Source organism: Harpia harpyja, chromosome 5, assembly GCF_026419915.1.
Source record: "Harpia harpyja isolate bHarHar1 chromosome 5, bHarHar1 primary haplotype, whole genome shotgun sequence".
In the NCBI taxonomy this organism is placed as follows: Eukaryota; Metazoa; Chordata; class Aves; order Accipitriformes; family Accipitridae; genus Harpia; species Harpia harpyja.
Window position 1 is genome coordinate 9,392,056 of NC_068944.1, and position 13,147 is coordinate 9,405,202.

The 13,147-nt window shown below is 42.6% G+C and overlaps 1 protein-coding gene across 1 annotated transcript in view; it reads left to right on the forward strand.

Annotated features, from left to right (window-relative positions):
- The first annotated feature begins 270 nt into the window (after positions 1-270).
- Positions 271-13,147, forward strand: part of CTNNAL1 (catenin alpha like 1) — a 62,018-nt gene continuing 49,141 nt past the window's right edge. The window contains exon 1 of the mRNA XM_052787305.1: positions 271-503. Within this exon, the coding sequence (XP_052643265.1) occupies positions 378-503 (126 nt within the window). The 5' untranslated portion in view covers positions 271-377. The remainder of the gene's footprint in view (positions 504-13,147) is intronic.

A 13,147-nucleotide genomic window follows, 5' to 3' on the forward strand; every position in this document is an offset into this window, starting at 1 on the left:
GGACCCTCCGCCCGCCTGCCTGCCTGCCTGGGGCGAGAGCGACGGAGAAACTCTCCGTGGTGGTGGCGGGGACCGATCCCGGTTTCCCTCCTCCGCGAAAGGGGAGGGGGCGGCCGCCGATCGAGCGCGGAAACGGGCGCTGTCGCTTTAAATCCCGTCCCGAGGGGCGTGGAAGGGGCCGTGAGGGGGGCTGAGGGAGAGAGAGGGAGGGAGGGAGCGAGCGCGCGCGCGCGGCATCGCCTGGCGCCCCGGCAAGGCAGCGGTGCCCTCGGCGGGCGGGGGAGGGGCGGAACGGAACGGAGCGGCGGTCGGCGGGAGCGGAGTTGTCCGGGAGTGGAGGGTGGCGGCGGCGGCGGGTCGCGGTCGGGTCCCCCGCTATGGCCACGTCCCCGTGCAGCAGCAGCGGCGTCTCCTCGTCGTCCTCGTCGGGGCTGGGCGCGGACGCCGGGCTGGAGATCCGCACGCGCTCCGTGGAGCAGACGCTGGTGCCGTTGGTGTCGCAGGTAGAAATACCGCCGCGCGAGCCGCGACCCCTCACGTCCCGTCCCGTCCCCCCCCCCTCCCCTCGCAACCCCCGCCGGGCCCCGGGTAGGGACGGGTCGGGTCGGGCGGCAACGGCCGGTTGCCGCCGGGGGTCCCGCCTCCCCCTTTCCCGCCCGGGACGGGGCTCGGCCGCCGCCGCCGAAGTTTGCGCTCTGGGGTCGCGGGGTTTGGTACCCCCCCCCCCCCCCCCGCGCCGGGCGGGGGCGGCTTCTCTCAGCCGCGGCCCCTTCCTCTCTCTCTCCCTCCTTCGCGTCCCGGGGTCCCGCCAGGCGGGGCGGGGGCGGTATCCCGCTGCCGGAGTGGGGGTGTGAGGCGGCGGCGGCGTGTGTGTGTGTGTGTGGGGGGGGGGGATGCTGCTGGCACGTCCCTCCCCGAGAAAGACTCCGAAGTTCCCCGCAAGGTCGCGGTGCCGTTGCGTAACGCCCGTGGCGCGAAGGCGCTGAGGGTGCCGCCGGCGGTTCGAGCCCCGGGGATGCCGCCGTCGGGGGCGGCGGGGCGAGGGGCTGCCCCGCCGCCCGAGTTCCCCCGGGCTTGACGAGTCTCTGGGCTGATGGGGTTTTCCGCATGGGAGCGTTCTGCTTTTCTCGCAGCTTGGTGCTGGTGAGAGCGGTCGGCTTCCAGGGGATTTGGCGAAGCTTTTGTGTTTTCGCGGTCTGGCCCGAGCGTTGCATTGATTGGAGCTCTTAGCGCACCCCGGGGTAGTACCCGAATTTTAAGAAGTTATATGGTATGCAAACTGTGTCTTGGTGACCTCTTAACGTGTCCCGCACGGTGCTAAATGAGCTGGGGGGGGGGGGGGGGGGAAAGTCAGGTTTTCAAGTGGTCTGCTAAGTAATTACATGTCAGCCACTTCGGTGTTGGTGGTTTGTTTTATTTTAGCTCTTCAGTTACAAAACTGGAGTTTGATATAGCCAATAAAACTTTTCTTTCTTGAAAAATAATGTATGAAAACAGCACAGTGTTTGCTGTATAGCATTTTTGTACTTCGAGCACTGATTATTGAAGTTAGCAAGTCAAAACCTATCTGTACAAAGTCTTTAAACAATGTGTAACAGCTATACAAAAATAACTAGTCCTGGTGAGGTCAGGTTATGTGTATGCCATCATAGCCCATCTGGAAACAAACTGTTGTAAGCCTCGTTTTGCATTTGTACAGCTCGGGCTGCAGGAAGGGCTTTCGATGGGCAATTGTGTTTCTATACTTATCATGGTAATTTGTCTTTCTCTGTTTGAAGAAATCTCAGTCAGTTCGAAGAAGCCTATCAAAGGGATTAAACCACTTGTTCCAAGGCAAAGTAAAATTAAAGTTCAATGAATTTTCTACTCCTGAAACAATTTAGAGAGGTAAAATACGGAGACCACTTTCAGGAAGCTTAAGAGCAAACAGAAACCCCTCCAATTGCAAACGCTGAATTTAATTGCATATGGTAAATTCTTACTTCTAATAGATTTCTGTGAAGATGTGTGCATCTTATTCCTCTGGAATACTCTGAGAACAGTGGTCTTTATTTCTCTGTGGATTTGTTGCACATGTAGTATGTCTTGTATGATTTTTCATTGACCACAAAACCTATGAATGCATCTTCCAGAAGTGCTAAGCATCTTTCACTTCCCCTGTATACAGTGTAAGGTGTCTGAGCATTTGTGAACACTCAGAGCTTACTGTTTTCCTGGTAAAGCGCTTCAGACTTTAGATGAGCTTGTTCCCTTGAAGCGTGAGCGCTGAGCTCTACTCAGAATCAGGGTGAAGTTGCTGATCGTATCAGCAGTAGCCCCCTACGCTTGCCTGATAAAATGCCCCACTGCTGTACTGCTTTATCAGTTCTGTCTGTACTGTTTCACTTAGATTGTTCAGTAGAGGTCTCACTGGCTGGCTTTGTTTGGGTATTTATGCAGAAAGGGTGTTTATAAAGTACTTAATCTCAGAATTTGTTTTTATATTCTGCATAAGCTATGTTTCAGCAGTAATGCTCAGGACTGTTTTTCTGCTTGTATGAAATACACTTGCCAAGGGATTTGTTCTTGCTGTGAGGTTAACCTCACAGTTTACCCTTTTGTTAAAAGCTGAGAAGCGCTATGTGATACTTGTATACTACTGAAAAAAATAGTCAGAATGTTGCTACTGCTTTTCACTACTTATTTTAAGCAAAGAGGAAACAAAAGGTGCCCTGTCTGACAAACTCGCTTTCAATCTCTCCTGTGGAGCTAAATCTATTCTCTTTAGGCAAAAGAAAAAAAGGCTGCATTGATTCTTGTTTAAATTCATGTACTGTATAGTACATCATCCTAATTGATGTGTAATACTGTAAAAGTGTGTTTGACCGCTTGTTCTTACTCAGCAAATGTGAGGGGTTTTTGTTTGATTTTTTTAATTGCACTTTGCAGCTTGATTTTTCTTACAGACTGTGTAGTATCAGAGTATATATGCTGCCAGCAGTGGTATAAGATTCCTGTTTTCCTGGCAGGAGAAGTTACCCTTAGAGTCATTACTGGATATGTTTATTAGTAAATTTGTTTTTAAAACTTAATATTTACAGAGTTAAACAAGGTCTTCATTTTCCCTAGATCTGTTCAGACCCTGATGTGGCCCTTTTCTAATAGTGCCACAAATTACAAGACAGCAGATTTAAGCCACAGTATTAAGCATATTTGCTAACACTTCTTTTTCACTATCTGCATATCTGTACTGTGAAGAGATTCATTCTACAGTATTGTGCAAAGCATGTGGCAGGCATGCAGTTCGTAAAATATGGCTTTTGGGGTCAAACCCCACAATTTTCTTTAGAACAAGTAGAATTCTCCTGGATAGGTGTCTTTAGTTCAGTGTTCTACATGCAAATAGTGCAGCATTCTTTAAAATCTAGACATTTCCTTCACTGCTGCTACCCATTTCCAGTCTAATTATGTTGGGTTTTATTTTTTTATGGAAAGTTTTTGGCAACACAAGTCAGGAAGGGTGTTTAAAGTGGTCAGTGTTGACTCATTTAATAACAAGTCATTTAAACAGTTGAGGAAAGGCAAAGACGGGGGAAAAGCACTTTCCAGGATGTGGCTCCACCAGTGACTTCCTCAGCTGCCAATTATGTACCTGTTTGCTAGTCTAGCAGTAGTTGGGTATCTTCAGAGCTGTAGGAGTCTGTCTGTCTGGATCTGTTCTAAGGAAGCACTCTGAGAAACTGCAGAATAGGTTTTTGTCAGCCTTCACAGTCAGGTACTTGGGAAAAGTTCACTGAGAGGGAACTTTGAGCTTTGTCTGCCTATTTTCCCGAAAGAGCGAAGTCAGTTTTCATAGTTGAATGTGACATATGCTCCAGCATCCTGAGTGTAGACCTGTGTGAGTACAGCTAGCTGCTCAACCTTCAGAAAGCCCATTTTGTCATAGGCACTTTGGAGAATGATTGTGTGCCCACATGTTACTCACCATGTTTTTCCAACTTTCTTGTTACAGGAGGTTCTGTCAGACCTTTTGGAATTGGCTTGACCTATATAGTCAGAACAAAAGCTTAAATAACTACAAAAAAACCATGATACCAATGTTTCAGAATTTTGTTATTGTCAGTCTTAAAATCTGCCTGAGTTGACAGTGGTACATGCATTGGGTGGATAAAACAAATCTGTTCTTCACTATGGTATTGTTTCCTTGCTTTCTCTGAAACTAGCTAAAATAATTCCCATTTCAGTAAACATTATATAGTTATGTTACATAATGTTCTGCCAGTATTCCGTTTTTCCAGAAGTTTCTGGAGTTACGTATTAGAGCCCAAAGGAGCGGTATGACTTTAAAATAGCCATACTGGATGAAGCTAGAGGTCTGTATATAATCAGTGACCTTTTCTCTACTTTATTTTTGGTCAATTACCAGTGGCATCCCTCAGGGACTGATACAGGGGCTGATATTGCTTAATGTTGTTACTAATCATCTGAACGTTGGGATGATGGGCCAGCATGTTCAACAGGCATGTGAACTCCCCTACAGCGAGTTGGGGAGTGTCTGATACGCTGCGGGACAGGGCTGCTGGACAGAGGGACAGGCCAGAAAGGTGATCTGACAGGAAGTTTGTGAAGTCCAACAAAGGCAGTAATACCAAGTCCTGTGTCTGGGCCAGGATAACACCACGCAACAGTACAGGCTGGGACCAGCTGCCTACAGAGAACCTTTGCGGGGAAAGCCACGGGGGTCCTGGTGGACAAAGAGTTGAACAGGAGTCAGCAATGACGGCCAGCTGCATGCTGGGCTGTTAGCAGGAATGTAACCAGCAGGCTGCAGAAATGATTCTTCCCTTCTGGTTGGCACTTGTGAGACAGCATCTGGAGTACCACGTCCAGTTCTGGGCTCCCCAGTACAAGGGACAACACTGACATAGTGGAGCATGTGACATAAGAGGGGAGGTTGAAGGAAGCGGGTTTGTTCCATCTCAGGAAGACAGGCGTAATGGTCAGCTAGGACCTAGCTTTTATATAGGAAGCTAAGATGGTACTTTACCATCGGTATCACTTGAATCTGGAGTGATTTTTTTGTCTGGCCAATGGCAGAGTTTACTGCCGTCTACAATTGCACACCTAATGGGCAGGTATGGAGAAGACCGAGACAGACTGATCCCAGACGTGTATGGTGGTAGGACAAGAAGCAATGGACAGAGGTTGGAACATGGGAAAGTCTGATGAGATACAGGAAAAGGCCTTTTCCCACGTAAGGGTGGTCAGACACTGGATAAGGTACACAGAGCACCTACAAAGTCTGCAGTTTTGGAGATGTTCAGAACTAATTGGACAAGGCCCTGAGCAACATGCTCTAACTAGACCTGGTCTGAGCAGGGAGCTGGACTAGGTAACCCTGGAAGTCCCTTTCATCATAAATGAGTCTGATTTTTTTCATGGAGGTATGTATTATAGTGAAAAGATCTTGCTGCTGAGGAGTGATGGTCAGCTAGGACCTAGCTTTCATATAGGAAGCTAGGATAGTACCTTCCCATCTGCATCTTTAATCCGCAGTGATTTTTTGTCTGACATTTTGTTCCCCGGTCAGTGTTGCAAGATGTTACTGCAATTCTGTAGTCAGATCTTATCTTTACTGTCCTGAATAACTTAGGATCACCGGCAAATTTTCATCATTTTATTACCTGCTTATCTATCCTCCCTCTTTATGATCATGTAGAATAATCTATGTCCCAGCGCAGGTTTCTGTGAGACTCCATTGGTCATCTCCCTCTATTAAAGTAAGCAATCATTTACTTCCTGCCTTCCTTCATCTTCCTTCTCATCATTCTGTCTCTTAATGAGTTAAATATTCATACAAAGGGCGTTCTTCATTTTTTTCAGAGACTTGCTTGGTGTCCTTTGAAACCTTTGGTATGGACTTTGTTTCCTAGTTTTCTTTCAGCAGAGTGCCTCCTTATCCATGCAATCGGCAATCTCTACAGAGAAATCTGGTTGTTTTGTGAGGCAGGAATTCCTTTAACAAACACCATGTTAAGTCTTTGCCAGTACATTGTATTTATTTGACTGTCCACTACTTCTGTTCTTCCTAATTTTTTGTATTGATTTACCCTGTACAAGTGTCGGGCAACCTCCATACCTCAGCTGCCGATCTAGTTTTAAGCAGGAGGTTGCATGAGAAAGTTGATATAATCTGTTGCATCTTTGAGTCACCTGAAATCTTAGTGAATAACATCTAATGTTGGCAAGTTGTTGTGGTTCATTTTATCTAGTATTTTCATAGCCTCTTCTGCATTCACTTTGATTCCACACAGATTCTCCGAGTACATCACATAGATACATTCTGGAGTAGGGATCACTTTACTTTCTTTTGTAGTTAAGCATAAATATGAATAGCTGCTCTGTTCTTATTTTCTGTCAAAGGGATGGGGCAGAGTTGTCTTAAGGAAGGAACTGAGTATATCAGGGTTACAACTCCTGAAGAAAAGGACTGTAATAGCTGGTAAGTTACTGTATGTTTAGTGAAACTGATGTTATTCTCCATGGAACTCAACAAGCACGTTCTATCAGAGAGAGACATTTAAGAGAAGTGTAAAACTGTAGACATGGAGTGTTCAGTATGCTACTGTTCCATGACACTGGCCTTTGAATTTTGTCTGTAGGCTGGCAGTGTCTTTGGGGAAGCTGTTTTGTGGTCTCGTTGGCTTGGAAGTCCTCAGGTGACTAGAGACTACTAGGTTGCTCATGTTGTACCCACTAGCAGCAGAACTCTGAACAGCAGCTTGCATTCAGTTCTTCAATATACTTGTAGACATGGACCTTAGTATGTCTCCATACTGAAAGATATTTCCTCTGGATGTAGCAAAGGAGCTTCATAAGGCTTATTATTTGGGGGATGTACGTGTGTGGTGCCACACTGGCCAAAACCTGTGTAGGAGGTACGATAAGTGACATACATACACATGATACTTTCAATGAGTGTTCATTTCTTCTAAACTTTGTAGCTGCAAAGCTATATTCAAGTCTTGGATTTGTCTTAATGTTGTTTTTGCTAAGAGCTCTAAAGGAGAGAGTCCTACATTAAGAGCACTGTTAGACTTCTAACTTGATATCACTAGCTTTTTATTCTTGGAAGTCTACAAAAACCGGGCAGGGGGAACACCACATTTTCCCTATCTGTTTTTCTTCCGCGTCATGCATCAGTCTTGTGTATAAGCTGCTCTTTGAATGTCTGTAGTTCTAGTGATGTATTGCAGTACAGGCTCATTTCCTACCTACTTTTGAACTTGTTGCTAATCAAATGGGTTCTCTCTTTCTCCTTTAGAGACTAAATAGAAGTGTCTCATGTACTCTCTGGACAGCATTCATAAAATTAAGGAATACGTGTAGTCTTATTTCCTTCCTGAATTTCAGCGTTCAGTCCAAGCTCTCATCCATTTCAACTTATTTGCATTCCCATGCAGCAGATGCACTGAGAGATTTGTTCCAGCAATTCCCTTGGCTGCCTTGTTTCACTAGGCATTTTTTGGTACCTCTAGGTCTTTCCTTTTCCCACCTCTAAGGTGCTAAAGGGTTCTTGTATTTTTGGCTGTTCTTACTCCAGTATGGTGCCGGGGCTTGCACTTTGCCCCTTGTAACTCTTTTTGGAGGATGGGAAAACTCCTTTTTGGAAAAAGTAGGGTAATCCATATTTGTCTTAAACTCATTGCTTTCTTCAGTGCGGGGGGGGGGGGGGGGATAAAAAAATCTGAGTGCACTCCTTTTAAAATGCTTCTTGGGTACTAGCATTTATCCTTCAGTACTTCCAAAATTCTGGTAACTTGCAAGCTTTAAGAAGCTCTTTCTCCCCTTTACCAGGATTTTCTTCTTTGCAAATTAATTTTGTACTCACTTGAGACTTGGCACTACTGTTGAGTAATAAATTATGAATTACGGCGTAGAGGCTTGCATTGTAACTTGTACCGAGTGAAGCAAACCTCCTGCTAAACTCTTCTTAGTTTACATCCTGTACCGCAGAGAAACTGTGCCATGTATACACATTAACTGCTGTTGAGTCTGGAAGCATATGGTATGCTGCCTGGGTGCAGAGTTGCACCTCATTAGTTTCAATTAGTCACTAACTCACTGACTGTTCTCCTCCCTTTGGTTCCATAGGTATTGTGGGTTAAGTTGTGAGCTTGTGGTTTGTATTACGAATCTTCCACTCGATACAAATTCTTTCTCTGGAAAATGAAGCTTGCAGCAGCTCAACTGTTATTCAGCCTACACTTGGTACTCTGTGCCCCTAAAGGAGCCTGATTCTTTCTCTTTGATTTATGTAGAAAAGTTAATCTTATGAGTTTATCATCTGGCTGTAGATAACGTGATTACTTCAGTCACAGTATCTAGTTGAATTTCTGGGCTGATGTGGTTGCAGGTTTCCCTTTACTAAGGCTGGTTTTTAATTGACGGCTATTTAGTCGTTGAAGCTAGGTTGTTATGAAACAGTGGAAGGGTAATAGGTAATAATTTACAGTTGTAGTTTTTAAGGTATGCTAGGGAGCACAGGAGTACCTTACAATATCCTAAATAGGTAAATGAAACTTATTTTGTTACATTAATAATTAATGATGTTAATGTCACTAATTATATTCTGCTTTACAAGAAAAATTACACTTCAACATTTTATCACATGAGCAACAGCACTACCATGAAACAGTTGTGGTTTCAGTTTTTTTTTTTTCTGTGAACCCTTGGATGGTGAAATTGGCTTTGAGTTAAGCTTGGCTACTGTTTATAATGTTCAGTACCTTAGTCTTTGATGTGATAAATGAGTCAGACTAACATTTCAAGTAGCTGAAGTAAGATGCTTCTTACTGACATAGCTGAAAATCAATTGCTCTTTTTCAATGGAATCTTATCTTTCAAATTTATGAGATCTGATTAATGACTTCTCTATAGATTAAAAAAATTTTTGTAGTTCTCAAGCAGAATGAGTGTTAAATCAAAACCGCCTCACAGTGATCCTGCGCAAAAAGAATTAGAGCAGCTTTCTTGCTATTCAGCATTGTTAACAGATGGTTTTAGACAGATTAGGTAGGGAAATCCCCAAAGGATGAATTATGAATTAATGATTGCAAACAACTGTAATTATAGTTCAGTAAAACTGTATGGTACTATGAGCCTATGGCTTTCTGCATGGATTTATTTTGTTTGTTAATTCATTGACAAAGCATAACCCTTGCTAGATAGAGCCTTAAATGAAAGTTTTTACTCATTGTGTTGTATTGTGTTCCATCACTAGCCTTGTTTTAAGCTAGTGGGGTAAATGAGTAGTGATACAGACTCTAGTGCCATCTTGTAACTGTTAATATACTCTAGACACTGAATGGTGTGATTTATTGTTTTTATACATAAGATGAATTCTCAAATGGTAAGATAGCTCCTAAACACAAGTTGCAAAAATCATGTATGAGGAAATTCTAAGGTTCTCTCAGGTGTATATGGAAAAAAAAAAGTTATGCAGTTGCTTTTGTCATAGAGAAACATTTTTGTATTTATGTTTTGTATTAGGCAGAATGGATGTAACCACTTACAACCACACAAATCATGTGTTTTCAAATAACAGTGAAGTAAAATTGTGCTGTAGTAACGTAATGTTGTAAACGTGGGTTTTGGGGTGGTGTTGTATGTGTGTCAAAATTGTTTAGAAGGGTAATATTGTCCAAAGTTGCAAGTGCTTAACAAGCAGGAGATAGACCAATGTATGTAATGTTCCCTTTTAATTATCAAAGATTCTGTATTGTATCTCAATGTTATATTTAAATATTCTTAAACTTTCCAACTGAATGAGTTTTTGTTGCCCTTGAGCTCTTCAAGGAAGCAATCAGAAGAATATACAGGCTCTTTAACATAAATAAGATAATAGTTCCTGGATTATATGAAGTTTTTGTTTTGTTTTACGCTCCTGTCAGTGGATCGTAGTTGGATTTGCATAGCCTTTTCCAGAGCACACTGTACTTCTCTGTTAATCCCTAGGGCAAGTATGTGCTTTTCAAGATGAAATACCAGGTGTTGCTCTGAATTGAAGTGGTATGTCAAAATGCTGCTAAGGAAGCCGTCATTAAAAAAGGTGGGAGGAACCCTCCTGTCTGCAACATGCAGTGCAAGACGGATTGAATGGCTGGTATCTGTGCTAGTGGAGCTGCCTGTTCATGGGACTAACAAGCAACTTTTCCTGCATCTTCAGGAGCCAATCCCAACTTGAATAGAAAGAATTTTCAATTGCAGGTGGTATCACTGTGTTGTCCCTGTTACATCCTTTATTATGATGTCTGAATTTTTAGTTCCACAACAGTGGCTTTTTTTTTAATAAGCAGCTCAGAGCTGGCTTGGGCATTGTTTGCACAAGCAGTAGAAGGTTAGGTACATTAACAAAGGCAAGTTAGGGAGGAAAGCCACAATAATAATTTGCCGTTCAGTCTCTGGTTTTGAGGTTACCTGATCATGTTAGTAAATGAAGTTATTTCTGAGACTTGCATCTCTCTGGTGCTGAAAACATGTCTGCATCTGTTTTGACCACATCTGAAAGTACACTTTAAACAATAAACTTCCCTCTGAGTTGGTTTTGTTTACTTAGGCTTGCTTGTGGCCAGGATTTCTAGGTGCAGAATGAAAAAGGGTAATAGGTTCGTTTATGAAATCTAGCCATTTGGCTAAGAAGATACTGAACTGGAGGGCAACAAGAGGGGAGGAAAATGTACTGGCTTGTACAGCCCTGAAACCAATTGTTTGGTCTGTTAGCTTATGTTCACTTTTTCTAGTGAGGTAGTTGTGCGTTTCAGAAAACTTCAAGACAGCAGTTGAGTTAGAAAGCCAATTCACAATGAAAAGCGCAGTAAAGGCCATTTTATTTTTTGATACATTTTATGATAGGTAAATACATATTTTTTGATGTTTGGTATACTTGTTGATGATCAGAAGAGGTTAAATTGGACTTTCAATTTGAAAAATTATTTTTGCCAGCTCATGTCAAGTTGCTCAAAGGTGCAAATTTCAGTCTGTAAATTTCCATACATCTTTTCAAAAAGAGAAGGAAGCTCGAACTTGCATTGTCTGAAAATGAAGATCTTTATCATCATCAGTCATTTCTATAGAAATTCTGAAGACACCTTTTTGGGGGGAAGATAGGGTAGTCCTTTGACTTCTAAGGTACGTGACAATAAGAGTACACAAGGTAGCTTTCATTGGTGGTTAAGCCTCACTGAGCATTCTCCGATGATCCTTATCCTTCTCTTCTGTGTGTGGAAGAAAGAAGGGAGGCTGGCAGGAGTGCAGGTCAGTTTTTGTGTACTTTTCTGCTTCATATCTGCAGATCGCTGGGGATCCCTGATTTTAAGGAATCTGTGAAAAATGAACATTAAAAAGCAAGCGTATTTCTGCTCTACAATAGTGTTACTTTAGTAACATTATTCAAGTAATTAAAGCCTCCACATAATATCTAAGATTCCACAGGCTGCAAGAACTAGTCAGCTGTGTTGATTCCTTTTTTTTGTTTCTCCAGAGTTCCTTTTCACAACAACTTGCAGAAAAAGTTGGAAATAACGCAGTCCCACTGAAAAAAAAAAAAAAAATTCTGAAGTTTCCAGAGTTTTGATTAGTTTGAAAAAACCCACAATTCCCCAAACCCAACATAACCCACACTGGAGGAGATAAATTGGTGTCATGAAAGTACCACATCTCAACTGAACAAATTCATCTGTATCATGTTTCGGATAATCATTTGCTTGATGGTGTTTGGTTTGGATCTTGAAATTTAAAGGGCCCTTGGTTTTCTAGGAATGCATTCAGCACAAAGAAAGGGTATTCACTACTATAGTACAGTCTTGCTGTGAGTTGAATCCTCTCGTTTGATCTCTTAACAATTCCAAGAATGTGTAACAAGTACATAGCAACGGTACTAATAATCTGAGGTGTGTATTTGAATTTGAAGTTGTGTACACTTGTCTTTCCTGGCAAACTTTACAAAGAGTAGGTTTCGAAGCCTAGACCTGAAGGAGGTGAAGAGGACTGTTCGCACCCCTTCCAAATAATATTTTCTACTTGTTGAAGCTATTGTGCTTGTGAGAAGTGCACAATTAAATGTTGCACTGTTTTAAAATGAAATGTACAATTTGCAGTTAATCAAAAATCTGGTTACAACTGCAACAGAGCTAGTGTCTCATTTCTGTGTTTTATTCTCATGCTCCTTTCTAGGCACTGGTGTTTGGGTACTATAGGAGATAAGAGGCTAGGTTAGGTATACCAGTGATCTGATTTGGTAGGGCTGTTCTTGTGTTGCTTGTCAACTTGTCCCTGCAGGTCCTGGATTGTTCCTTCTTCCTTTTCAGAGGTGGCTTATCAGCTTGTTAGACACTACATGTGAAAGGTTGCCTGAGGCTCCTCTAAGCATGTTAGCATTTGCCCACAGATAAGTGAACCAGCTTACAGGTTGTTAAAAAGTAGTTTATTTCATTTGCTTCCCTGAAGGCTTTTGTGAAAGATGTGTACAAAAGCAGTGAGAAGATGCTTTTAAAAAGCCTTCAGGTAAAGATACAACTATAACAGTCTCAATGCCACAAGCGTAATAGAACTCAGCAGTCTTGGACACGCAGTGTATTTGTACTGCCATTCTAGACACCAGTGCACAGGCAGTATGAGGAAAATATGTTAAATAGGGGGTGGCAGGATCTTCCACTGCCTTGGAAGCTGTTCTTTTACAGAAGTGGTGACTTAAAGTCCTGAATGATGCATTGAGGTCTGCACAACTTCTGCAAAAGGGGGTTGGTTGCCCCTTTTGAATAATAAACGTGTAGAAGAAACTGTTCTGGTTCAAGTCTCCATAAAGCAGAGGCAGTTGTCTCAAATAACGTTTTCGGGATAAATAGAATATGGGTTCTTACAGTTAACTAGCACATTAGTAGTTAATGCAGTTGCATTTCATTTTGGTTAATCTTTTCCAGCCTTTGAAAGCTTACAAAGTTGAGTTTCTACAAAGTTTATTTGTGGGATTTTTCTGCAAAATTAAAACTGAGTAGGAAGATAAAGCTTTCCAATTCTAAAAATCCGTATGTTAGCCAGACTTCTAAAAAATATTTTAGTGCTTGAAATTGTAGAAAATGCTTAGTAAGACTTTCATTTATGCCTGGAC